Below are 27,478 nucleotides of genomic sequence, written 5' to 3'. Positions count from 1 at the left end.
ATTACGCTATTAAAATATAAACTTCTTGTTTTGATAGCTAAATAATGATATCACTTTTCAACTAAGCTCCATTTTTCATTGAATGGAAACGTCATTACCATATAGTAACTTCTGCACATTTCTTGGTTTGATTCTATTCCACTGTTCTGTTTGATTTTTCTTGTGCAAATAGCTTTTTTTTTACGTTGCATTAGCTTTAAATACTAATATGTGATCCTATGTGTATCACCTCATTATTCTTCCTTTCATATATTCCTTGGCTTCTTACATTTATTTTTCCATGAGAATGTATAAATCAGTAGAGTACAAAAAATAAAGCTTTTATTTTTTAATTACATGAAACATGCTTTATTACTGTAAAAAAGTAATTTGAAAATTAATAAGATAAATGGATAGACCAACAGAGGGCCACTGACCATCATTAGAAGCACAATAAAAGCCAGTCCCTTACAATAGATGACAAGAACACAATGTCTGCATGTTACAGAATCCACCTCCACTCATAAAAATCTGCAGTGATAGACAATAAGTAAGCTTGTAAATTGCCTCATAGACAGACTGTAACAAGACCTGTGTGTTCATAGACAGCTGTGTGACTGACCAGGGGTCATCATAAACTGCTTGAATGATCTTCAATGCAGTTCAGACACTGCTTAGCCAGCAGTGAAGAAGTGGTGAGAAGTGAGGTCATGTGGACCAAGAATGAGGGCTGACCGCCCCCAGATGGTTTGAAGATGCAATTCCCAGTCATGTATCTTCTCATAGACAATAAACTATTCAAGTAACAACAAAATTGATGGCCTGAGTCTCCAAGGCATGCAGCTACAAAGAGAAATAAAAGCCTGTGCCAGTGAAGAGCTTGCAGCTTTCAGGATGGATAGACTCACAGGGCCAGATGAATGGCATGCAGCAAAAGATGACATGAGCTAGCAATGCAGCAAAAAAAAAAATACAGTTCAGAATCCCCTTTTCCATGTTCTAATGATAGGATCTTGGCCTTTTTGAGCTTCATTTCTTTTATTGGTAAAATTACTTTGGTCTCAAAGTAATTTAAAAGAAGACTACCATGTTCATTAAATGATGTGGAAAACACTTTAAACCAGGCCTGCCGCATCTTAGGCTCTGAAAAAGGTATGAGATATTAATGACAATCAGGCACAACCAACAGCTAAAGGGGAAAGAAAGCAGTATTTAGAGTAGTGTCTGTAGCATTTGAAAAGTAATTATGGAACTTCCATACTGCTTTCCAGAGTGGCTGAACAAGTTTACATTCCGACCAACAGTGTAGTAGTATTCCATTTTGGCCACATTCCCACCAGCATTTGTTACTGTTAGTTTTCTGGATAATGGCCATTCTCACTAGGTTGAGGTGGAATCTCAATGTTGTTTTGATTTGCATTTCTTTTATGGCAAGAGATGTTGAATATTTCTTTATGTGTCTGTTGGCCATTCTTACTTCTTCCTCTGAGAAGTCTCTCTTTAAGTCTTTAGCTCATTTATTGATTGGGGTGTTGAGTCTTTGAAGTTTTTTTTAATTTTTGGTGGTTAATTTTTTGAGTTGTAAGTATATTTTAGATTATCCCCCTCTGGACATTTATCCAATAGAACACACTAAAGCTACTAGCACAATCATGTTCATTGCCGCATTGTTTACCATAGCCAAGATATGAAATCAACCCAGATACCCCTCAGTGGATGAATGGATCAAGAAAATGTGGTATATATGCATAATGGAATTCTATTCATTCATCAGAAAGAATGATATTGTATAATTTGTAAAGAAATTGAAAGACCTGGAAAAATTTTATTAAGCAAAGTAAGCCAGAGCCAAAGAAACATAGGTTGCATAGTTTCCCTCATGTGGTAATTGGAATATGCCTATAAATCTACAAGTAAACATACTGAATGGTTTAAACACACACACACACACACACACACACAGGGACATGATAAATTATATAGACCTCTAGACATTCACACACTGAGGCCAAAGGAGGATGTACACAGGAGTGGTTGACAAAGTCTTTATCGTTATGAGCATATGATAATATAAATTTTATAAAGTGAGCTCCACGAAAAGGAAACAAGAGATATTTTTTGTTGCTGTTGGTCTTTTTGTTTTCTTTTCCTTTTGTATTGTTTGCTAATTGGTTTGCATTTGGGAGGGTAAGGGGTGCACAGAAATGGTAGAACAAAAGATGAATAAATGTGACAGTGACACTCCGTAGATACTATGTGGAAAATGAACTGTATATCTTGTGTGATGTGTCCAGGAGGGAAAACCTAGGAGAGAGCAAGGAAAAGGGAGAAAGACATAGTTCAGAAAGATTTGTACTCATTACCTGATTCATGTAACTGTAATCCCTCTGTATATCAACTCTACAATAACAATAAAAAATAAATTTTAAAAAAGCAATATCATGTGAAACTGAATATGTACACAATGTAGTATTAAGGCTAAAGAGAAGACAGAATTACACAAGAATACAATCATATGTATGGTCAAGGAATATCCTTTCATGTTATAGCCACATTTATTTATTTGCTTGTTTATTTGTTTATTTTTATTGTACAGGTAATGTACAGAGGGGTTACAATTACATGTCAGGTATTGAGTACATTTCTTTTCTTTTTTTTTTTGGGTCCGGTGTTGGCGCCTGAACTCTGGGCCTGGGCGCTGTCCCTCAGCTCTTCAGCTCAAGGCTAGCGCTCCACCACTTGAGCCACAGTGCCACTTCCGGCTTTTTTCTTTTTGCTTATGTGGTGCTGAGGAATCGAACCCAGGGCCTCATGCATGCAAGGCAAGCACTCTACCACTGAGCCATCTTCCCAGCCCTTGAGTACATTTCTTTTTAAACAGGGCCACCTCCCTCATTTTCTCCCAGTTGTTTTTTCTCCCAACATATTTATTTTTTTAAGTAGGGGAGAAATGGCAATGGTGTAACTCCTTCAAAAAACGAATTCATCATTTAACAAAGTGAATACCAGGAAGTAGAGGCAATTGTTGTCAAGAGGTAGAGTGGTCAAGGAGAGAGAGCAGACAAATGGAGAGAGAAAAAAGTAGGTAAAAAAAGCCATAAGATTTGATGTACTTATGTGAAAATGGAACTTGATAACTTGAGGGAAAGGGCTGGGTTGGGAGAGATGGGGGAGAATGATGGGAGGAGTGACATTGATTAAGATACATTGTACTCATCAGCTGAACAACTACCTAAAAAATAATAAAAAAATTTAAATAGAATAAAATGGTCAGATTTATGTTTTATAAAGACCCTTGTGTAGCAACAGATATATGTATTTGGATGGACTACAGTATAATAATACTCTAGATAGGAAAAAAAGATTATTTCATTTCAGAAGAGTCATAGACTGCTTTTTAAGCCACAATGGAAGAGGGAGAGCGAGCTAGGGAGCAAGAGAGAGAGGAGAAAAATCCTAATAAAACAAGAATCCCCTTAATACCTATGTAAGGTATCACAATCTAAGTATAAGAATAAAGGCTCTTCCTTGCTTTATCCTTTTTTCTCTGGTAAACCTGAGATATAAAGACTTAAACTTTCCTGGCTGAGTAAACTTGTCTTCAAGTGGATAATACCTGGAGTGTGCAGAATTTAGACACAGAAGGTAGGCATGAAAGTGCAGTACACTTTGAATATTCTATGCTTACTGAATTTGTAAGCCTATGATAGAAATGGATGGAGCTTACCTATTTCTGCTTCAAAGGCAACTGCTTAATTTAGCAGAAAGAGCAGAGGCTGCAGAGACAGTCACATGGGGTAGATGGATTCTAGCTGGTCCACTTAGAATAGCTAAGTGAAGTAATTTTCCATGGATAGTCAATCTGACTTGTTAGTATATTTCATGAAGTTCACATACTGTGGAAACAGATGAAATAAATTTATATCAAAAGATGGAATGTGTAGTAAGAAGGACAAACAGAAATAAGCTGAAGAGGGCCTGAAAATGACTTTTTATATAAAATGGTCAAAAGAAAGTGTCCTTGCAAAAAAAGCATATTTGAGCTCACATTTGTAGGGAGAAAAAAAATAAGTGGTCTTATTTTTTCCTTTCATTTCATAGACCTGGGACTTGAACACGGGGTTTTATGTTTCCTAGGCAGGAGTTCTGCCACCTGAATCATGATACCAGTCAGGAAAATAGGTTTGAACATAACTGGGTAGAAGAAATTTGGACTAGAAAACAGAAAGTCAAGGTTCAGAGGCAGATGAAAGCCTGGTTCAAATAATAGAACATTGAAGAATTGTGTGCAGGTAAAGTGGCTTCAGGGATGGAAAAAATTATGGAGAAGGACCCAAGAAGTAACACAGGCCAGGCCATGGTGGGATGTGTGAGCAGTGTGGAGACCCAGCACTCAAATCAGGATTTCCTTGAACTGGGCAAAGATGCTGAGGCAAACAGCCATGCTGAGCAGAACAAAGATCACTGGAGGTCAGAGTTCTTAGTGTAGACTGCAGGGGGCATCTGGAGAAGAAATCATCCGGATTGGATCATTAGGAGACACTTCAAGGATCCATAGACCAGCAAAGTAAAAAGGCTTAGCCCAGGCTAACAGGTGCAAATGTGTGGGGTTTTGTTCTGGTTATTTTTAGAAGGTGGCACTGACAGAATTAAAGATGGATTGCCAAGGTGCAATTATTTGGCTTAAGGATTTTTGGCTTGTCTTGTAAGAATAAGACGAAGTAAATACAGAGCCTACAATTGCTCACAAGTATGAGTTCCTTTCTACTTTCCTTTGGGATTCTTAGCTTTGCCGGCTCCAGGCTCTTCAGCGACTTGGCCTCCATAGACACATGTCAACAGTGGCCTCAGGTGCTCTGTCATCTATGATACTCTGCTACCTGTGTCCTCCTGATTTGTTTTCTAGGTGAACAAAATGCCAGGGCTAAGCACCACACTATCTGAAATCTATCACCAAGAGAAAGAGGGGAGAGGCAAGACCTGCATGAGAGAAAATATTTCTTTCCCCAAACAAGACTGAGGAGGTTCAGTGTACAGTCTCCCATTAAAACAAAGCTGAGCTATACTAACAAGCTAGCCCACGAACAGTGCTTCCCAAAGCTGAAAGCCTCTATCCAAGGGGCTTTAATAAAGCTTTGAAAGCAATAGCCAACAGTGGCAGAGGATTTAGCTCCAGCAGGGAGAAATTAAAAAAAAAGAAAAAGGAAGGAAGGAATACATTGATATATTGAGGATTAGACATACTGGAAAGTGAATGGCAAAGTCATGGTTTATTATCCCAGCAGATTACTTCGTATTTAGAGGAAAAAGTCAACATATATCCTACAAAATGAAAAGTGAAAAAAGGGGTAGATAGGGCTGGGATGGGTGAGAATGTTGAAAGGGGCGATCATGATCAAACTGAATTCATAAACTGCTTTGTTAAATGGCAACTCCTTTGTATAACTACTTAAAGATGATAATAACAATGATTAAGATGATAAAAATAAGTAAATGAAATAAACTGTGCATTAGTTACATTAAAAAATAGCCAATACATTTGGCTCAAATCTGCCCTTGAATTCTAATTTTTAGGGGTGAAGTTTACACATTAAGCCAACTATTAGGAGAACAGCTTTGAATTTTGGTTAGTGTTTTGCTTTTCCAAATTGTATTTTTTTTCATAAAATGTTGCCCTCTCCTAGGGCTAGGCATCTAAAAAGCTCAGGTCTTTGTTCATTGTAATCCTGCCTTCTATCCTCACCCCTTTCCTCTTTAATTTATTTATTGTCATTTCCTATCTGTAAAGGAAAGCTCACTGGCTGAGCATGCCAAAATAACACATAGTTAGCACGGCTTGAGTGTTAGAGGTTCAGTGAAATGTGAAACTCCATTGCTTATAACTGTGTGTATATCTGTATTTTCTTTGTCTGAATGATTCTGTGAGTTGCCTAAGAAGAGGTATCATTAATCTATTAGTTAAATAAGAAAACAAATAGCAATGGCATGCTTATTATGTTACAGGTATTATGCTGCACACTCATACTAGGCACTTGTACGCATTAAGGAGCAGTAGCTGTGGTTGGAAATCAATCTCGGTGGAATGACTTCCACCAATGAAAGCTCTGTGCTGGGATTGTGCTGATTCCTTGTACTCCTCCCACCTCTCCAAAAGTCTAGGTGACGCATTGCTTTCTGTGTTTACTAAAATATAATTTATTGTTGTTTAAAAATAGAGTCTGAAATGTAAGTATAAATTATTTCTTCTTTGTACTGACTTGAAAGGCCAGTAACTTATTGGAATATTTTTATTACTGTGTTAAAGCTCTATTAATTTTAAGTAACCAGGCAGTGTTTTCTTGCTTTGTTTTGTTGTTTTGTAATACTAGGGTTTGAAAACATAGGATTTCACAAGTACCTGGGCCAAATGTGCAGTGTTTAAGATAATGCACTACAAATATTTACAAATAGGTAGCTGTTTAAAGTTTTCATCTGATATGTAGTACTGAATGAATACTGAGCCAGTATCTCAAAATAGATGTGAGAAATCTACATACAAATATGATGTTGCATCTTGCTAGTTGCACTTTACTCATATTTATCTCAATCTAGATAAGCTAACTGGGGTAGGATGAAGAAAGGAGAGGAAGACACAAGATACAATTTCTTACAGAATATAAGTTTCTGACTCAGTAATGATATAGAATGGAAGATAAGTAATCCATTAATAGATACTAATAAGTCTTGAGAAATTTGTGACTTTTAGGTAAAGGTCATGAATAGAGGCTTCTTTTCAATACTGGAATAACAGGATATTACAGGATTATGCTACATAATACATATAGTATGGATACAGATAGTTGTTCTTTTACAAAGTTAACTTTTACCTTTTTAAAAATTAATTTTTTAACAAACCGTTTAAATAGGGATACAGGTGGACCCACTGCAACAATGAGATGTACAAGTCGTTATGTCGAAAATGAAATTTACAACTTTGGTGGGGGGGACGGGGAGGATTGGATGGGGGGGGCGGGGGGAGGATGGGAAGGGATGGGAAGGGGAAACAAAGCAGGAGGCTACATGCTTGATAAGAAATGTACTCATTATCTTGCCCATGTAATTGTAACCCCTCTGTACAGTATTTTCACAATAAAAAAAGAAAAAAAATTAATTTTTATTATCTTTAAGTAGTTGTGCAAAAGGGTTACTGTTCAACAAATCAGTTTACAAGTACAATGTATCTTGATCAATATTATTTTCCCCCATCTTTAATTATTCTCCCCATCCCTCCCTACCCACCTCCTCCTTTCAACTTTCCTAGTTTCATAGGGATATGAATATTATGACTGCATTCTTCTTTATGCTTGAATTTTTATCTCATGTTTGTCCTACCACTATGTATATAGTTGTTTTTCATATTTCAAAATAATCAAACAGTGAATTGTGTCTTCCAGCTTCAATGATCAGTGGCTTTCTCTGACAGCCACTCTAGGCTTTTTTATTCTCCTGCATAAAAACTCATTTACTGTGTGCAAAGAGTTTTCACATTCGCAGGTAAGAAGTATTATCACTGTTCCAGTGTGCCTGCTTTTAGTATTTATTGTCATTCACATTATCTTCATTTATATTCCTGTTTCAGGATGTGTGAATTTGTCTCATCTACATAGCAATTTCCTGACAATATCTTGTTATTCTAGGCATTTGCATATCGACTTTTCCTCTTCCCTGGCATTTATAACAACTACAAAGTATGACCCACTTAAAGTTTAATTAAAATAATGCTGATTTATCTTCTATGGATTATTAACAAAAATGTAGAAACTGTTTTACTAAACTGATACATTACTATATGGCTAAACTTCCTTTGGATTAAACATATTCAATCTATAGGGGCCTAAATTGCCTAAATTGTTTCTTTTTGGGAAAAAAATGGAGAAGGAAAATATGCACAAACACCTCTGACCTCTGAACTAGTGTTGACACCATATTTTATTGCTTGAGTCACAGATTAAGTGTTATTTTTTTTTCTTCTGCTACAACAAAGATTTATTTTAGGATGAAGGAAGGAGAAATAGCCAGCACCAGTGACTCACATCTGGAATCCTATCTCAGGAAGCTGAGATCTGAGATCAGGGTTCAAGGCTAGCCCAAGTAGGAAAGTCTACGTTAAAGTCAGCCCAGGCAGGAAAGTCCATGAGATACATACGTGTGGTTTAACCACCCAAAAGCCAGAAGTAGAGCTGTGGCTCAAGTAGTGGGAGTACCAACATTGACCAAAAAAGCAAAGGGACAGTACTTGTGATCATATTGACTAGCCACCCCTAACTATTAAATCATATTTCTAGTTGGTCAAAATAGTACAATTTATTATTATAAAATGTGGAGATTTACCTAATTCTGTAGAATCCCGGCTACCTAAAATACAAGGATAATACATGATTTCAGGCCTTCCATTTCCATGTCTTTCTCATTTTCTGTCTTTATTAGGACAGTATCTGCCCTTCTTGGTTAGATACTGGTAGGGCATAGATTCAGTCCCCTTCATAACACTGTTTATCAATCAGTTCTGTTGTTCTGGAATCCAAGAGAGACTCAGGAAAGAAAACAATAAAGAAGCCAAACATAGGACAACATGGAACCAGGCCAGACCAAAGGTTGAGCTCTCCTTCACTTCGGGGGGGGGGGCAGGGGTGTAGACTGAGGTACATCTTTGTGAGCTCTGTCTCAAGAAAAGACCTCAACAAACAAAGGAAGGAAGGAGAGAATGAGGGAGGGAGGGAGAAAGGGAGAGGGAAAGGAAGGAAGGAAGAAGAGGTAAGTAGTTGTGTCTGTATGTACTTTAGCAATTGTGACAACTCTTCCCAGGAGAAGCAATTGTCTATTTAGACTGAAAGTTACTGAAAGAACACAATATGTTTTTGTGTTTAAGTGCTGATTCTGAGGCTTGAACTCAGGGCCTGGGCAATGTCCCTGAACTTTTTGACTCAAGGTTAGTGCTCTATGGTTTTTGAATACCATTTTTTAAGAGCAGTTTTAGGTTCCCAGAAAAATTAAACAGCTAGTACAAAGATTTCCTATGCATATTTTGACGCCACCTATGCCTCCACATAGAATAGCTTCCTATATTACCAAAATCCCACTCTAGAGTGGTACATTTGTACAATTATTATACCAAGAACTAGAATTGCAGCTAAGTGGTAGAACATTTCCTACCAGAGCAGTAGGCTCTGGGTTCAGTCTCCAGTTCTGCAATGCATTAAACAAGAAAATAATCACATTTATACTGACGCATTACCTTCCAGAGTCCATAGCTCTCTTTGGGGTTTATCTTTATTAAACATATTTCAAGTATTTACAAATGTGTTTATTATAGTGTCATATAGAGAAATTCCATTGCCCTCAAAATCATTTATGCTCTTCTGGTTCATTCTTTCCCAACCGGAACCTCTGATACCACAGATCTTTGTATTAGTCTTTATTTGGATGTCATATAAGTGTAATTATATAGTAGACAGCACTGTCGGATTGGCTCTTTCACTTCATAAAATGGGCCTAAGGCTCTGTGTCTTTTTGAAGTGCCATTGGATTTTAGCAGTAAATAAGACCTCATTGTCTAGATGGACCACATTATACCTTTCATCTATTGAAGGGCATATTATTTACTTTAAGTCCTTGGCAATTATAGGTAAAGTTGCTTTAAGTATACATACACCGGCTTTTGTGTGGACATAAGATTTTAACTTATTTGGATAAATATCAGGAAACATGCCTGCCAAATTGCCTTCAAAGTGATGGTACCATTTTGGGTTCCTATCAGCAATGAATCAGAGTTCCTTCTGTTACACATATTTACCAGTATTTGCTACTGTCAGTGTTTTGGATTTCAGCCATCCTAATTTATGAGTAGTGGTATCTCATTGTATTAATTTACATTTCCTTACTGACATGATGTGCAGTATCTGTTCATATGTTTGTCACCTGTAAAATTGTTTTAATGAGTTGTCTGCCTAAGTCTTTTGCTCATTTATAAAACCAAGTTGTTCACTTATGTTTGAATTTATGATCCGTATATTTTAGATAATAGTCCTCAGTCAGATGTATTGTTTATAAATATTTTCTCCCACTTTGTGCTTCTCTTCTCATTTTACTAACAGTGCCTTCTGCAGATCAGAACATTTTAGCTAGGCACTGCCTGTTCATGCCTATAATCCTAGCTATTTGGAAGACTAAGATTAGGAGGTTCAAGGGTAGCCCAGGCAGAATCATTAATGAGATCACTTGTCAGCTCACAATTGGACAGAGATGTTCCTGTCATGCCAAGCTATATGGGTGACTGAGACTGGGCACTGAACTGGGAAGACTATGGCTCCAGGCCAGGCCAGGTTGAAAAGTCCAAGAAATTCCATAACCACAGGGGAAAGCCAAATGTGGTTGCATATACCTGTAATCCAGAAATGACAAGAAGCCTAAAATAGGATGATTGCAGTTCAGGCACTTGTACAGATCAAAACTGGAGATTTTATTTCAAAAAATAATCAGCAAAACAAGAGCTGAAGGTGCAGCTCAAGTGGTAGAATGCCAGTCTAGAAAGGATGATACCAAAGTTCAAACATGTTTTCATATTCTTTTTTTTTCTTCTGTTGGTCATGGGGCTTGAACTCTGGGCCTGGGCGCCGTCGCTCAGATCTTCAGCTCAAGGAGAGCACTCTACCTCTTGAGCCACAGCACCACTTCTGGTTTTCTGGTGGTTAATTGGAGATAAGTCTCTCAGACCTTCCTGCCTGGTCTGGCTTTGAACTGTGATCCTCAGACCTCAGCCTCCTGAGTAGCTAGGATTACAGGCATGAGCCCACTGGTACCCAACTTATGTTTTCATATTCTTAAACCTAAATAAATTCCTGCCCACTGCTACTGTTTTTTGTAGAACCTGCTGCTATTATTTCTGGAAGACAAAAGCAAACATTCCTGGTGAAAATACAAACTACTGGGAAGATTAATCATCAAACTACCTGCAATTTAACACTGTCTTATCATATTTTCTCTTAGTAGGAAGCTGTAAGCTTCACTGTCAGCTCCCAAAATTAAAAACAACAACAAACAAACAAAAACACCCAAACCAGAAGCTCTAACTGCTAATGTGACCATATTTGAAGACAGGGCCTTTATGGATATAATTTAGGGTCAAATGAGGTCATAAGGATGGATGGGTCTCTGAACCATTTGGAGTCCTTATAAGAAGAGATACCAGAGAGCTTTCAATCTCCTCATGAGTGAGCAACAAGGAAAAGCCATATAAAGATACATGAAAGCAGCCATTTGGAAGCCAAGAAGAGAGTTTTCCTAAGAAACTAATTCTGGCAGCACCTTTATCTTGAACTTCTACTAAGTAAAACTGTGAGAAAATAAAGTTCTATTGACCAATCCATGCAGTACGAGGTATTTCATTGTGGAAGCCCTAGAAGATTAACACAATCTCTAAAACTGAATATTCTAGTTCTTGGTATAAAAATAACATATACTTCATAAGGACTACTTGGATCAAAAACAGTGACATTTAAATGATTTAACATAACATCTGGCTTGTAAACCTCTACAAATGTTAGCTATTTTATAATCCAGGATGCATGAGCTATGGACATTGCAAAGAAAGCTTTTGTTTGAAATATAAATAGGTATAAATAATGCCTTAAGGCATAAAGAATGCCTATAAATACCGTATATAAACAAAAAAATCCCTCCATGAAAATACTGATAGAACAACACAGATACACATATTCTCTTTGATAAAAAGTTTGCTATTATCTAGACATCAAGCTATGCATAACAAAGCAAAATTAGAGATTAAAATGGGAAGAGCTGGGAAAAAACTCCAGATACAGCTTTACAAAACATTTAAATCACTTCTGTTTTCATTATTTAGTCTAAATGTAGAGAATTATACAGACATACTTGGGTTTGGCTAAGGGAATATTGTTCCCTTATACTTTATTGAAGTTATCTTATGGATCTAATTAATTTTCCAGGGTTGAATAGATCAGTATTCCCCCCTTTTCCCTCTCTCTTTCTCTACACACACATACACACACACACACACACACACACTTATTAGATAATATTATCTATTGGAGAAAGCCATAGATTTCTACATGGTTCCATTCTTCTCCTAAGGTATTCAGAATTCTCCTTATGTTTCATACATTATTTTATTAGAGAACATGTTTACTTGTTATTCTTCAAAATAAAATATATTTCTTCCTGTAAAAGTGAGATTAACATTGAATTCTTCTAGTTCTATTCTTTGCTTAAATGTATGCAGAATTATAAGATCTACCCACCTATTGTTCCTTAAAAGATTTTTTTTTTAAATTTCAGTGTTTGATTGATAGTGGAGCAGGTCTAGTTTTCTTTCTTTAAAATAGACAGCACACTTTTCAGAACACATTTTCGTACTAGAGCTCCACCTCAAATGAAGAGTCTGAGTAGAGGGCTTAGGAGACTTCTAGGTAAGTTCCTTGGCATTAGTCTTCCATTGTTCCAGATAGTGTATTCCTAAATCATTGTATTAACTAGGGAAATGTGAATGATAATTAGTAGAGTTCCCTCTCTGGATTACTGTTTTAATGGACTAAACTCTCTCTGAGGAAAAAAGTAATGTGAATACATCACATATATATTCATATATATATTCATATGTATTTATATTAGTAAAGAAGGGAAGGAAATGCAAACAAGAATCTGATGTATATCCTACAAAATTAAGAAGAGTGAGAGAAGGAGTCAGTAGGAGAGGGATGGGGTGAGAATGTGGAAAGGAATGACATTGATCAAAAAACCTTGTATTCATGTCCTGCTTTACTAAATGACACTCCTCCTTTGCACAACTATTTAAAGATAAAAAGATGCATTGTGCTCACAAATTGATAAGCTAAATTGAACCTCCTTTGTATAACTATTTAAAGATTATGAACATATTTTGTAAAAGATGTTCTACATATCGAATGTGTCTTTTGATCTGCACTCTTCCTATCCCAAACAGAATTTCCTCAAGTTTTCCCATCCCAGTAAGTAACAAGTTTCTCATAATAGTAACCTCACCATGCTGCTTCAAACCTTAACTCACTCCATTCTCACTTTCATTTTGTCTTTATTTCTTGTCAATTTGACCTGCTAATCCTGACCCATACATTTCCTGGCCACTTTCCTCATCCAAGCTCACAGCTTTGCTCCCTAGAATAGCTCAGTTCAAATTATAATCAGTCACTCCACTTCCAGAGGTCCTCTTACCTAAAGTTTTAGTGTATTTTACAAATATAAATCAGAATGTCACGTTCTATTTCACCTACAATCTTTCAGCTGCAGTTGGAACAATATCTGATATTTCCCCTCCCATCTGATGTCTTGCAGACCACATCAGAGCCATTTTATTCCAAACTGCCAAGCTGTTTCCAAAGGGCTGCAGTTTTAAACCATGCCTATCTTTTGAAACTCCTCTTAGGAAAAGGTGGAACCATGTTTCTCTGTTTCAATTGGGTGAGTCTGAACAAAAATATAACAGAAGTGATACACTATGTGGTGAGCTATCTTGGGCTGCTGTAACCAATACCATAGATGGGATGGCTTAAGCAACAGTCGTTTATTTTCTTACAGTTTTGGGAACTGGAATTAAAGATTAAGGTATCACCAGAGCTGGTTTCTGCCTAGCTTTCTCTCTTCGACTTGCAAATGGATGTTCTCTGGTTGTGTCCTCACATGTCCTCCTTTGGTCTCTTTCCTTCCTCTCTGTCCTAATTTCTTCTTCTTATAGAGAAATCAGTCATACTAGATTAGAACATTCCCATGCAATTTCTTTTTATTTAAGTTAGCTCTCCAAAGGCCCTGTCTAAAACTATCACATGATGGCTGGGCTCTGGTGGCTCATAACTACTCAGGAGGCTGAAATCTGAGAGGACTGCAGTTCCAAGCTCGCTTGAACAGCAAAATCCTTGAAACTCTTATCTCCAATTAACCAGCAAAAAGCTGTATGTGGAGATGTAGCTTAAGTGGTGGAGTGCTAGTCTTGAGCAAAAAGGTTTAGGGACAGTGTCCCGGCCCTGTGTTCAATCCCCAGAAATGACAAAACTAAAATAAAACAAAAGAGCTCACATTGTAAGGGTCTTGAAGTTAAGAATATCATATAAACTTGGAGTTAAGGAACAAAATTCAGCCCATTGTATTTCTAAGGCTAGTCATCATCTGCTCTTTTTTTTTTGAAGCCGGGAACTGCTTTATACACAATAACAGCAACAACAAACTCCCCAAAACATGGATTCCATGGTATACCACAGAGCAAGGACGCCTAAACCACTAGATCAACATGTGTAGATTCTGTGGTTGATGTCCTAGCCAGATCCTTGGTTTGAATCCAAATGCAAGTCAAATTCTAATAAATCCACATCATCTCAGCCCTTAGCTTTTCAGTTTACTCAGCTGTTAAGTCTCAGCAGATGTACAATGTGGGGCAGAGACAAGCCATTCCCACTCACTGTGTCTTGTCCAAATGACTGACCCACAGCACTTATGAGCACACTAAATTAGTTGTTGTTTCATGCCACTAGATTTGGGATGTTTTGTCATGCAGCAGTAGGCTGCATAGGCTGCAAGTCACTTTCCTTCCCCTCCCCCATTCCAGGATGCTTCTCCCTCCATCCAATTATCCCTATTATCCTTAGAGTCTCACTTTTTAGAGTGCTCCCTGGCAGCAGCGCTAAGTCCCTTCTTTCATTATTCTCTGATCATCTTCAGAGCTTCGAAAAACATTTATCATTATTTAGTTATTTCTTTTTATTTATTCAGTGTTTTTCCCTCTCCCCATCTGAGAGTACTGCTCATTTTCTTAAGAGCAGAGTTGCTTTTTTTTTGTTTACCCTGCATAGGATGTGCTTTGCAACAGAAGACAGAAATGTATGCTGGAAAAAAATCAGTGACCATGTGTTTATTATTGCTCTGTTTTTGTTAATGAAACAAAAAGCATTGAAAGTAAACGGACTGGCTTTGGGAAGAAGAGGACTGGGTACACAAAACACCGCAAGAGCAATGAAGACCCGCCTGCCAACTCTCATCTAGATGATGGCCAGGCAGTAATGGCCAAGGAAACCAAATGTAAGAACAGATCTTGTAGATAACAGGATCTAATACGACGTTGGACACAGTTTCCTCAGGGATTCCACACCTGAAAGTAAGGTAATGACACTAGTAGCTAAACATTCTGATCATTATCTGCAACTGTTGAGTGGGCCTGAGTTTCCATGTTCTCTGTAAATACAAGGCTCAACCTTAAGCATATGGATGTTGAACATTAAAGATGTCAGAAAATCTGTGGATAAAGCAGTTACAAAGACAGAGTGATGAAGACTAGGAGTTAGGACCTAGAAGTCAGGATCAGTATGCCTAAACATACCAAGTAGGCCAATTAGACCATCACATGGAGAAAGAAATAACATGGCCACAGTCAAGTCCGGCTTCACAATTCCTGCCATTTACTTTTGAAATCATACTTTTCTTTGAATCAGAGTTTTATCATTGTTTCTGATTGAGTCAATACTTATTATACACAAGCTACTCATTGGCACAACCTGTGATCTACATGCATGTAGCCTCTGTACATATCCAAAGATGACATCTGTGTAAGCTTATGTGAATGAGCAGGCATGAAAAGAGGGATTAGGAGGAAGCAAACCAAAAACTAATATGACTAGTGAAGCTATAGATTGGTAGTCTTGTCCAACTATCTCAGTTTAAGCCCTGAGTATGGCCCAATGGATACCAGAGGCGAATGTTGCTGATCTTATGATACACACTGTGTCAGATACACACTGTGTCACGATCAGGGATGTAATCAACTTGGATAGTCAAAAATGTTTTTGAAATCCTGTAGAGAAATATGGCCCAATTGAAGTCATAGGGAAAAGATACTGGGAAACTGCTCTGGTGACCTGTCCTCTGCTCAGCAGAGAGATGACAGCAGATATACCTGCATCCTGGCAGAGGACATACTATGTACCAGGCCCTTACAAAAGGCACCTTCATGATTAGGGAAGGAGGAAAAGTAGGAATATGGATATGGAAACTTGTGAAGTAGAAGATTCTTTGTAGGAAATGGTCTCTGAAATTCTACCACTGTCAGACTGGAGGCTATGAATTTCTTTCTGAAGTCAGATGCTCTCAAGTATAATGTCTCACCTCCCATCCATTTGTTTCAAGCTTTGCTATACTGGGGTCTGTTTCTTGATTTGTCACATTGGCTTTATAATCCCACACTGAATCTCCTCCACGTTTTTTCTCTGAGTGTAGCATCTTTCCAATATTCCTTTTGCCAGCAGTCTGATTTGTGGCCTTCACTTTTTATTTAAAGTCCTAGTTATTGCCCCTTTGTGATTTTTAGTATTATACCCTTTCTGTTTCTATTACTTATTGTTTCTAGTTTCATTTTGTAAGTTTGTTAAATGCTTTTGTAAGTATATCATGAAATTTTGACTTAAAGCCCAAACCTCCATGTGATAAGGAAAGACTCTGACACAAGTTATAAATGTTATAAGTTATAGAAAACAATACTTCTAGTAATTTGATACTTTTCTCCATTTTCATGGAGTTCTTGTTCTTACATCATATTTTTTTCTGTTTGAAATGGACAAACCTTTCAAAAATATGACATTTTCTCCTTCCCTTTTTCCCTCCTTCTTTCTTTCCCTGACTGGGGAGAATACTTTCAAAAAATGAACTTTTTCACACATACTACATGGAGTATAATGAAATCGCTTGAAAGAGCAATGCCCTTAAACATATTTTTCTATTGGTTAAAATCTTTTTTGTTAGAATTTTTTTTTTTTGGTCAGTCATAGGGCCTAAACTCTGGGACGTGGGCACCATCCCTCAGCTCTTCATCTCAAGGTTAGCATCTTACCACTTAAGCCACAGCACCACTTTCAGCTTTTTCTGCTTATGTGGTGCTGAGGAATCAAACCCAGGGCCTCATGCATGCAAGGCAAACACTCTACCACTGAGCTAACTTCCCAGCCCTTGTTCAATTCTTTAAAATGCATAAATGTCTTCAAAAAATTAAAGTAAAATAGTTACTTTGTTAACTAGATGGAACTTACGAAGAAAGGATGTTAAATTATAAGTATTGAGAGACAATAGCTGGCTTTAAGCAGAAGTAAATGAATACCTGGATAGGTTATTTCCATATGAACTGTGAGGGAAAACATTAACTGAATCTTTAGATGACTCAGGCTATTAGAGATGATTAATATGTCAAAGTTCAGATGCAAGAATCAAAAAGGCAAGAAGGAAAAACTGAAACTAATAGAAAAACACGTGAAGTATTGAACTGACATGGAAAACAAATCCTTCAAAACTGTCACTTTTTTGTGGAAGTAATATCTGATGTTTAATTGTCATAAGGTTCTCAGAACTTTGGCTGCCTCTAAGTTTGTATCTTAGAAAGCCATTAAGGGAATTTCCTCTGTCAGCCCAGACCACTTCTCAGTATTGCTGTATGATTCTAAAATGGTGCTAAGGAAAGAGTTGTCTGCAGAAGACAAAGCAGCATCTGGAAGCATCCTGAAAACAAAGAACTAGTGAGAGGGACCTTTAGGTATACATCAGGAAAAGAGGAGACCTAGGGGAAAATACTAACACCATTTGTAAGTAGTAGAGGAAATGTCAAGTAACATAAGAATAATACATTCTGGGCCATTGTAAAGGCCAAGTGCAGAATGCATAGAAGTTATTTAAGAGGAAAACTCAGTTTGGTTCTCAAAGTTTAATTACCTATCATATTCTGGGAATACAAAGCCAAATATGCTAAATCTCTTCTATCAATCTTATAATTTAAGGGAGAAATAATGATATAAATGTAACTATTCAAAGCTGGGCACTGGTGGCTCATGCCTGTAATCTTAGCTAGGTTGAGATATGAGGATTGCAGTTTGACACTAGCCCAAGGTAGAAAGGCCTTGAGACTCTTATCTTCAATTAAATCACAGAAAAAAACAGAAGTGGCACTGTCGCTGAAGTGGTAGAGCACTAGCATTGAGCAAAAGCATCCCAGGCCAGAGTTCAAGCCTCAGGACTGGAAAAACAAAAAACAAAAACAAAACCTAACTATTCAATAAGAAAGATGGTAGAGGAAGAAATGCAATTCAAGAAAAGCTATAGGAAGGAGTTTGTGCTTGAGCAGAATCATCTACTTACACGATGTAAGTAGATGAACTTGAAATTGCCATATTTTACATTTGTAAAATGCATAATTTTTAGAAAAGTTGCCAAGTCCAAAAAAGTTGACTTGGAGATCATCTACTTATGTGGTAATTAAAAACTTAATTTGATCATGGTGGAGAAAATATCACCAAATAGGAAGAAAGACAAGATTATAGTTGTAATGAAGTCAGTAGTTTGAGTGAATTATGTCAGAACATAAACATCGACTTGGTGCTTTTATGCAAAATCAATGATAATAGAAGTCAAAACCTGGAGTTACTGGGGTTTATGATGTCATTAGCCTCCTGTGGTTATGTGACTATGAAAAAAGATGAAGATTGTAGGACTTTTTTTTTTAATCATTCTAGCATATTTTTTTAAAATTTAGTTTAGGACATTTTATAATTGGAATCTTTCCCAGTGTCATTGTTTTCCAAGTCTCCAATCCTCAAATACTTTATTTATTTATTTATTCACTGTGGGGCTTGAACTCAGAGCTTGGGCGCTGTCCTTGAGCTCTTTTGCTCAAGGCAAGTGCTCTACCACTTTGAGCCATAGCACCATTTCCTGTTTTCTGGTGGCTAATTGGAGGTAACAACTCATGGATTTTCCTGCCGGGCTGGCTTTGAACTGTAATACTCAGATCTCAGTCTCCTGAGTAGCTAGGACTATAGGTGTGGGCCACCGGCGCTAGGCTCTCCCATATATTTTTAATATGTATACCAATGCAGGCTTTGGAATGTCTCAGCCTCCTCAGCATATGCTTGCTCAAGTGGAGAGACATGAGTTAGATTAGTCAGAACTAGATGCTCCCTCCAGTCCATTAAGTGACTAGTATTTTTATCATTGACATCTGTAAAATACATGATTTTTAGCCAATGAAAAATTTGAGAGCTTTCTTTGATCATTATATAGTGTGACATCACTTGACAAAAAGCTGGGAATCTAATCAATGGTTAAAAACTCAGTAATTAACAACAGTGATGCTCTATTACCTTGTTTAATGGCACATTTTCATTTTCATATGTAGTTAAAATCCAGTATAGTAGAAAAACATAGAGTTGTGATTCACATTTAGGTTCTCAGTTTGACTTTCTTATATTCTAAAATTACATCTCTAAAATGAGAATGATATATAGTTTGTGAGGCTATTCTGAAAATTAAATAATGAAGAAAAAGTATTTGGAGAAGAGATAGACACATAGACTTACCCTCAAGTGGTTGTTGATACCTTTAGTTTAATTTTGAAAAACATTTTCATCTCCCCTCAAATCTATTAGAAAACCAACCCAAACAAAACTTCATCTAGCTTTTAGAGACTACACCTAAAGATATCTATAAAGATAAAAGACTTTAATGAAAAAAAACAAACATTGTAGTTATTCAAAGGATTTTTATGGCACTGATAAATGGATCTTTTGTCCAATATAGATTTCCTTGATCATTCAATGCTCATTATAGAAACACTTCTGTTATATTCTCTTTTTACAGTTTTGTTCCTACAATAAAAGAAATCAAAGGACCCAAGTTCAATGCAAAGCAGTCTAACTCTGATCTAACTACACTGAAACAGAGTCAGAACCGAGGGGACTGTCTGCAGCCGCATCCCTTGCTCTGCCCCCTTAGTTCTACATTATCGCTTGTGCCACGTGTGCTGCAGCATCAAAGGCTACAGAATTAAATGAATTGGAGCTTTTCCTCTCATTAGCTTCTTTGCAGATGGACAGACCTATAACCCCACCACAGAGACCATCTCTTTTTGTGACTCAACCAGATTCAATAGACAGTACAATGGAAGTCAGCCTGTCCTGGAAGATACATTGGCTTCATTGATTCATAAACTCCTGGGAAATAGGTCTGTTGGTTTAAGAGGGGAAATTGTTTTTTTAAATTGGGTTAAATTCTATAATGGTTGTAGGATAGTGAATAAGTTTACATACTGTTTTTTCCACAAAGGGAGAGGGGGAAGTTTTGTTGCTTGAAGGGCAGAAACTATAAAGCACTGCCAACAATAAAAATGATAAACAAGAATAACCTTTACAATAATAATATCAACAACAATAATAATGTGCTTTCGCTCAGCCAAACAGTAATCAGCAAATCTGTAAGGTATTATTACACACAGGGAGGGACAGAGACCCAGCTTAGTGTCAATGAAACTCTAAGACATATATAAACAAAGATGGTATCTGACATCAGAATTAAACACACATGCATGGTCAGATCTCTCTGTCTGTCTGTCTATCTCCCTCTCTCTCTCTCTCTGTGTGTTACACACACACACACACACACACACATGCGCGCGCGCGCGCTCGTGCACACACACAGGACAATGAAGTAATTACCGGTTTGGATGACCAAGGAAGGCTTCATATGGTATACAGTGAAGAACTATTTTAGAAGTAGATAGGATGAACTAAGATGTGGAGGGTCAAAGACAGAGAAAGGGAATAGCTAAGTGAGAAAATGGAAAGTAGTCTCATGGACCTTCTACCTAGGGTCTTAATAGCATGATTACATGTGATAAAGCCAGAGGAAATAGCAAGAATTTACTGAGGGACTTGTGTGCCAGGTTGAGGAGGCAGAGTGTACTGTAGAATTAAAAGGAAGCTATCTGCTGTCAAGTAGGGAAACAGAATAAGATCATAGGATCATAAAATAATAGAGTCTGTATGTTGAATAGAGAAGCAAAGGTATTAATAAATAAACAAAAATATGAACTGAAAAGGAATGAGCAGAGAGAAGAGGTAGGACACAGAGAAAGCATGTGGGGAAATGGGGTTTTGCCCTTAGAATTATTTGGATATGTAGAATTCTATTTCTGGAATAGTTGTGGTAACATCACCCTAATCCACCTTTGGTTACAATAATCCATGTTTCCACAGACATCCCAGAAAAGAAGCAAGCCGACTGGCTCATCCCGGTTCAAGTTCTGGTTGATATTGTCACATTAGAGTCCAGAGATCTCCAGCAAAGCTATAAATTTTAATAATAGATGTTAGCTAATTTAAAAAGAGAAGGTCTTTTTAAAAAATGTTTATCTATTCTTTGAAACAACGTGAAAAAAATTATTTTCAACTTTCTGACTAAAAGTGTACTAGAATGCCTTTTCTTGTTTCATCTCCTAATTGATATGCCACACAAGTGTTCAGTTGTTCTTGAACTTTGCTTGTTTGCTTGCACACCTTTTCAGAAGATTATCTAAATGTGATAAGGGATTCTAGTCATCTTGAAATGAATCAGCTAATTAAATTAATTTTATCTTGCTATGTTGCTGAGTCCAATTAAGTTACTAAGGCAATCACATCAGAATAAATCAACCATATTGTTACATAATTCTTTTTAATAAACAGAATTATAATTATATGAAGGCAATTCTGAGGATACCATATGCTACAGAGCAGGGAACCTAATTTATTTCATTGATTTGGAGAGACAAACTCACTCATGTGTAATAATTTATATCATCCAAAATTTTAACTCTTATTGCGGTATAAAGTTTAAAGTCTCTTGCTTGTTTTTATAGTCCACACTAAGATTTAGTTTGCAATGAGGCTTTAAGGAAAAGGAAGGGTATGCTTTAGATCTGAAATGATGTTCATGAAGCTATGCTATGCTATAAATTCTACTAAAGCAGTGTTGGACCTATTTGAAAATACAATATAAAAAGCAATTGGAGCTAGGTATGGGAGAAGAAAAATGCACTTTGAAATAGATCCTCCAAGAGGAGAACCATGTTAGGATAATACTTTTGCTTCCTATCTGTCCTTCACATTTTCCTGGAAAATAATAGGTGCTATTATCAACTTCTGGCGAACAAGACTTACTTTACAATCAGGAAAGGGAATGCAAACACTTTTGTTTTGACAACTTGGCCTGATTCTCCATGAGAATGCTGTTGGCTTTTTAGCTTTGTTATGCATGGGACAACAGAAACCTGCAGGGGGAATTTGTTTATGGTAAAATGAGGTTCAGAGGCTGTTGCCATTTCTGGCCAAGTCAGAACTGGCAGAGTGTGAACATCACTGGCAAAAGACACACAGGATCTCACACACTTTAGGTTATTCAGCCCCTCTATCAAAGAGGAGATTAGAAATAGTGCAGGAAGAATTTTAGCCAAAGCCCTTGAGAGCTTCCTTGTCTTATTTTCTCTTGAAATGATTTATGAGAATGTTAGACAAATAGAGGAGTTCATCTCCACCTCACCTCCTCACACATACAGTATTTTTTTCTTATATTTTTCACTGAGGTAGTCCTGAAACGGATTACTCTCAGTGACTTCAGGAAGATCCACAAACCAATTTCTCAGTGGTGATGGCACTGCTTATTATTTAGCTGATTTTCTTATCTGCAGAAGTAACACTACTTATAATTCTTAATATAAAAATAGCGCCAAGACAAGGTTTTTAATTCATCTAGGAAAGTACCCAGACTAAACTAGGAAAAAGTAACAAAAATTGACAGAAAAGCAGGATACATGGAAGATTATGCACTTTCTGTAACAATTACATGGAATGCTATCTTGGATTGCTGCTAGAAATAGCTGGTTATCTCCTTTTCTTATTTATTTCCTGCCTTTATATATGTAATAAGATACAGAATATGCAGAAGTAGATGATCCCTAAAAGAACAGAAGGATCTGTATAGCATTTGTCTTGGGCATTAATGGGGAGAGTGTTAGCAAAGCACAATGTGCTCTTGATAATTTATCCTTACACTTTCCCCAAAACCAGCCAGACTGCTTTCCATTTAGTGAGTTTGCATAGGCAGTCCCACAAGATCATTAGTCTATTACTCTAGCCAACTGTCTAAACTCCAAGTGAAAGCAATCAGAACAAAATTTGGCCTCAATTGAATGAATTCATTATCAAAGTATTAATCCCATGAATAATGGGTCGTGGGCTCAGGATTCAGATTGTTTTATTGATCCTCAACAGTTCAGATCTCACAGACATACAGATGTAAGAAAACACTTGACTCTATATTCAAGGCACTTAGCTGCAGTCCCAAAAGAGTGTAGATTTTTTTTTTTCTGGAACTCACGAGTTCAAATACTGACAAATCTTTCATCACTGGCATGAAGAGAGCTCTTTATAACACAGAATGCTGGCGAAAAACAGGATTCTTTAGAATAATGAAGAAGTGAATTTGGGTCTTTGGGGAACATAATCAGAGTGTATTTATGACAGAAATTTTCTCACTTTGACTTCTACAAAATATTCATTTCAAAACACTGGTATAAGCCATGTACTAGTATTTTATGCTTACAGATCTAGCTACTTATAGGGCTGTGATATGGAAAATTCCAATTTGAAGCCAATCCAGACAGAAAAGTAGACTCCATTTCCAAAGTAACAAGCAAAAAGCATAGGTAGAAGCATGGTTATAAAGTGGTAGAGTGCCAGACAAGCAAGTTCCAGTTCCTGAGTACAAGAAACACTGGTAGATACCACCACCAGCAGCATTATTACTACTACTATCATCATCATCCTCAATACCACTGAAAGTGGTTATGATTGTAGAGTCAAATGGGTTATATCACAAACTATATGAGAAAGATTAAAAAACATAAGTGTTGATTGATCTCAATATGGCAGCCACAAGCAGTAACAACATGTTTACCATGCACTCTGTTTATGGGAATTGGTAACATTTAATGAGATAATTATTTATGTGCAAGAAGATTTGCTCTAGTAATGTTGACAACTCATATGTCTTGAGAAGCTGAAAGAAAGAAATAACAAGTATCTTTCTAGAAAATTATGAAAGACCTAGTTTCACTAGTTCTTCTTATGGGTTGTAGCAAAGACAGTGAGCATACATCAATTGAATCGCCATGTAATACAAAGACAGATTAATTTACTGATACCAGGAGGTATGAGTTGCATCTTTGAAGTCATCTGGACAAATATCTGTCAACCAGTGATGGGAAAACACAATGTGGTACAGCCTTAAAATGAGATGTTATGCAATTATGGAAAAGAATGAAGTACTGAAATGTGTTTCAACATGGATAGAGCATGAGAGCATTGTATTACAAGAAAGAACTGAGCCAATAACACCCAGACATTGCATATATTGTCTATTCCATTTATGTGAAATTACTAGAAGAGGCTATAGAGAAAATGTTGTGTAGGCCTGGGGAATAGAAGAAAAGATGAAAAGTAGTCTTCCAGGATAAAGAAACTTCTCTTTAGAGTGATGCAAAAATTCTAGAATTAGTAGCAATGCTGCATAACCCTTTGAATATAGTAAAATCCACAGAATACCCTTTCTGTATGTACCAGTATTGGGGCTTTAACTCAGAGACTCAGGCTCTCATTTTGCTTTTTTGCTCAAGACTGGCGCTGTACCACTTGAGCAATACTTTTGCTTCCACAGAATACACTTTGAAAGAGTGACCTCTATATTCTGTGACTTATATCTCAATGAAATCATCATAAAAATGGTGGAAGTTATCTTGTAATTTTACTTTTTAAAACAATGTCTTTATATGTCTTGCTTTTTAAAAGAATATTATTACAAAAACTTGACATCTTAAAAAGTTCTTTGTTTAAGAATACATTAGTTATACAAGTGAGATTTCATTATGACATCTGCATACATGATTAGAATGTATCCCAATCAAACTCCCTTTCTCTATCAGTCTTGCTTAGCCTTCTCTTGATTCTAAAATGATTTCAGCATGTTTCAGCTCATGTTTTATTTTTTATAGATGCAAATAAATCATTTTGGCCATATTCACCTTCATTTACCTTCTTTATTAGCCCTCTCCCCTCCCCTTTATGCTCATCAGAAAGCTGGTTTTCTTTCCTGTCATTCATTTTGTATTAGTATGTTTGTGTGTGTATGTGTGTGTGTGTGCACGCATGTGCATGCACACCTAAGCACACATACATACAAGTGTGCAGTGATATTTGGAATTGACCTCCAGGCTTTGTGTTCTCACTTGGCATTTTTCCTGACAACTAGCTTTCTACCAATTGAGCCATGCCTTCAGTTCTAGCTTTTTTATTGGTTAAATAAAGATATGACTTTTGAGGTTTTGATTACTTGGCCTGCTCCAATCCTTAATTCTCTCAGCTTCTTGAGTATCTAAAACTATAGGCATTCATGAGCCACCTACTGGCACCCAGAATAATTCATTGCTTCTCAGTGTGTGTCAAGAGGTTTCACCCTGCTATTTTAGATGTGCATATGTTGTATTTTAATCAGAATAGCCATCTCTACTGCTTTCTTTCCCCCCCACATCAATCACTACTGATCAACAACTTTCTTTTAGATTCCTTATGCCATCTTCATACAGTTATATTTCTAAATTACTCTCCCTTCATCCTTTATGTTTTTAACCTCTCCCTTCCCTTAATCATCCTAAACAGTTCTATGATTAGAATAAATTCTACATGTATATATGTAGGTATACACATGTTGCAGTATGCATAAACTTCTACATTGTGTAGATTACAGTATACTAATTTTTGTTTTCTTTTTGAGACAGGGTCATTGTACAGATAAATAATCTCTAAATTGGTCACCAATTTCATAATGGAACTTTTCTCTTGATAGAAATACAAGTGAGAAAGACAAGGAGAAGTCATTCTTAGAGGAAGAGGAAGTAGAGAACAGTAACCTATGGCTATCTTTGTATTGGTTCTTCTGTATAACAGTTAATTGTATTCTCCTTCTGTGTCTCTCTGTTTTTGTCATTCTGTCTCTTTCTCTCGCTTTCCATACTGGGAATTGAATCCAAAGTCTTTATCATGTTAGGTAAGTACTTTATAAAAACAGAGAAAGGGTCAGTGGGTGCTGGTAGTTATGCCTATGATTCTAACAAGTCAAGAGGCCACTATATAGAGGATTAGCATTCAGAGCCAGTAAAGTCTGGCAGTAAAGTCTCAGAGACTCCATCTCCAATTAATGAGCAAAAAATGGTAGATTGAAGGCATGCTTCAAGTGATATAATATCAACCAAATGCAAGCAGCTCAAGACCCTTAGTTCAAACCTCAAAAAAGGCACAAAAATTTAAAAAAAGAGAAAATGTAAGTAAACTATGGTATATTTGTAAGTGGTGCATAGTACAGCAATAAATAGATGTTTCAAAATGAAAAATCTTGGAAACATAATGTCTGGCTAACCATTTACAAATGTATGTTCATAGTGTGTTATGAATTATATAACTTAAATATCACAAAATAATTCAAACCTAATAAATTTGTTTACATGTATTGAAGTATGTAGGAAGCCTGACAAAGCTACAATTTCAAGACAGCTCTTAGTTTGGGGGTAGGATAAAGAGGAATTGTATTAGAGGAGAAAAAAGAGGAGAGAGTAGCAATAAAGTGCCTTATTTAAATTATAATGTTTTAATTATTAAACTTGATATAGTCCATAATTCAAAAATGGTTAAAGAAGCATGACATGGTGATGTGCAGATCTTATATTCTCGTGGGACATGGTAGCTGCTAAGAGAAGGTCAAAAATCACCATCCACAAATACCAAAGTTCTGATGGCATTGCTCATAGTCACGGGTAGGAGTCAATGAAAGTGGAAGCACACCAGTGAGGTCTCCCTTCTGTGCAGTCATCTGAGTACACTAATAGGAACCCTGAATGAATTCTAGAATAGGAGGAGAAGATGTTACCTATAACCACCCTCAGCAACCAAGGCCACAAAACTCTCCATTTTTATGAATGCTGACATTATAACAGAGATATTCTAGTATCCTGTACACCTTTTTCATTTTCATAGCTACCATCAATGCTTCTAATCTATGTCTGTTACTCCCTGGGACTTCAAGAAAGGACAATTGTTTACGAGGCAGAAGAGCCACTTACGTATTCAGAAAGGACCTTCACTTTGCCTATGGGCACATCAGGTGCAACATAACTAAAATAATACTGCCCTTCAGGGAGAAACCGACCAAGATTTTCCATGCTTGCTCATTGTACCTGGCTCCAGCCACACAGAGAAACAAAGGTGACCTTGTATCTGATGTGAAAGTTGGATTATGGCAACTCTCTAGGCAATAGGGAGGTTTAGAGGTCAAGCTTTGCGTAATATGTCCAACTGCCCACCACAAAAACTACCGGGGAAATGAGGATATTGTTAAATCTCAGAAAGATAATATTCCTAAACTGAGCAAATGAGAAGGCAGCATGTGACTATTTCTTTCTGTTGCTAACATGCGATTTACCCTTGGTCTCTCTTAAAGCCTCAAGAACCCATTATTTTCACTCCATCAATCTTACATTAGAATTTTGCCGTTGGAGTTGTCTTTACTC

General features: G+C 36.8%; 1 protein-coding gene across 1 annotated transcript in view; it reads right to left on the bottom strand.

The window, feature by feature from the left end:
* Nxph2 (neurexophilin 2) overlaps window positions 1-27,130 on the bottom strand; it is a 69,485-nt gene extending 42,355 nt beyond the window's left edge. The window contains exon 1 of the mRNA XM_013030061.1: window positions 27,032-27,130. Coding sequence (XP_012885515.1) covers window positions 27,032-27,130 — 99 coding nt within the window. The remainder of the gene's footprint in view (window positions 1-27,031) is intronic.
* Between the last annotated feature and the right edge of the window lie 348 nt (window positions 27,131-27,478).

The sequence above is a fragment of the Dipodomys ordii genome, unplaced genomic scaffold, assembly GCF_000151885.1.
Source record: "Dipodomys ordii isolate 6190 unplaced genomic scaffold, Dord_2.0 Scaffold126, whole genome shotgun sequence".
NCBI classification, from domain to species: domain Eukaryota; kingdom Metazoa; phylum Chordata; class Mammalia; order Rodentia; family Heteromyidae; genus Dipodomys; species Dipodomys ordii.
This window is presented reverse-complemented; position numbering and strand designations above follow the sequence as displayed.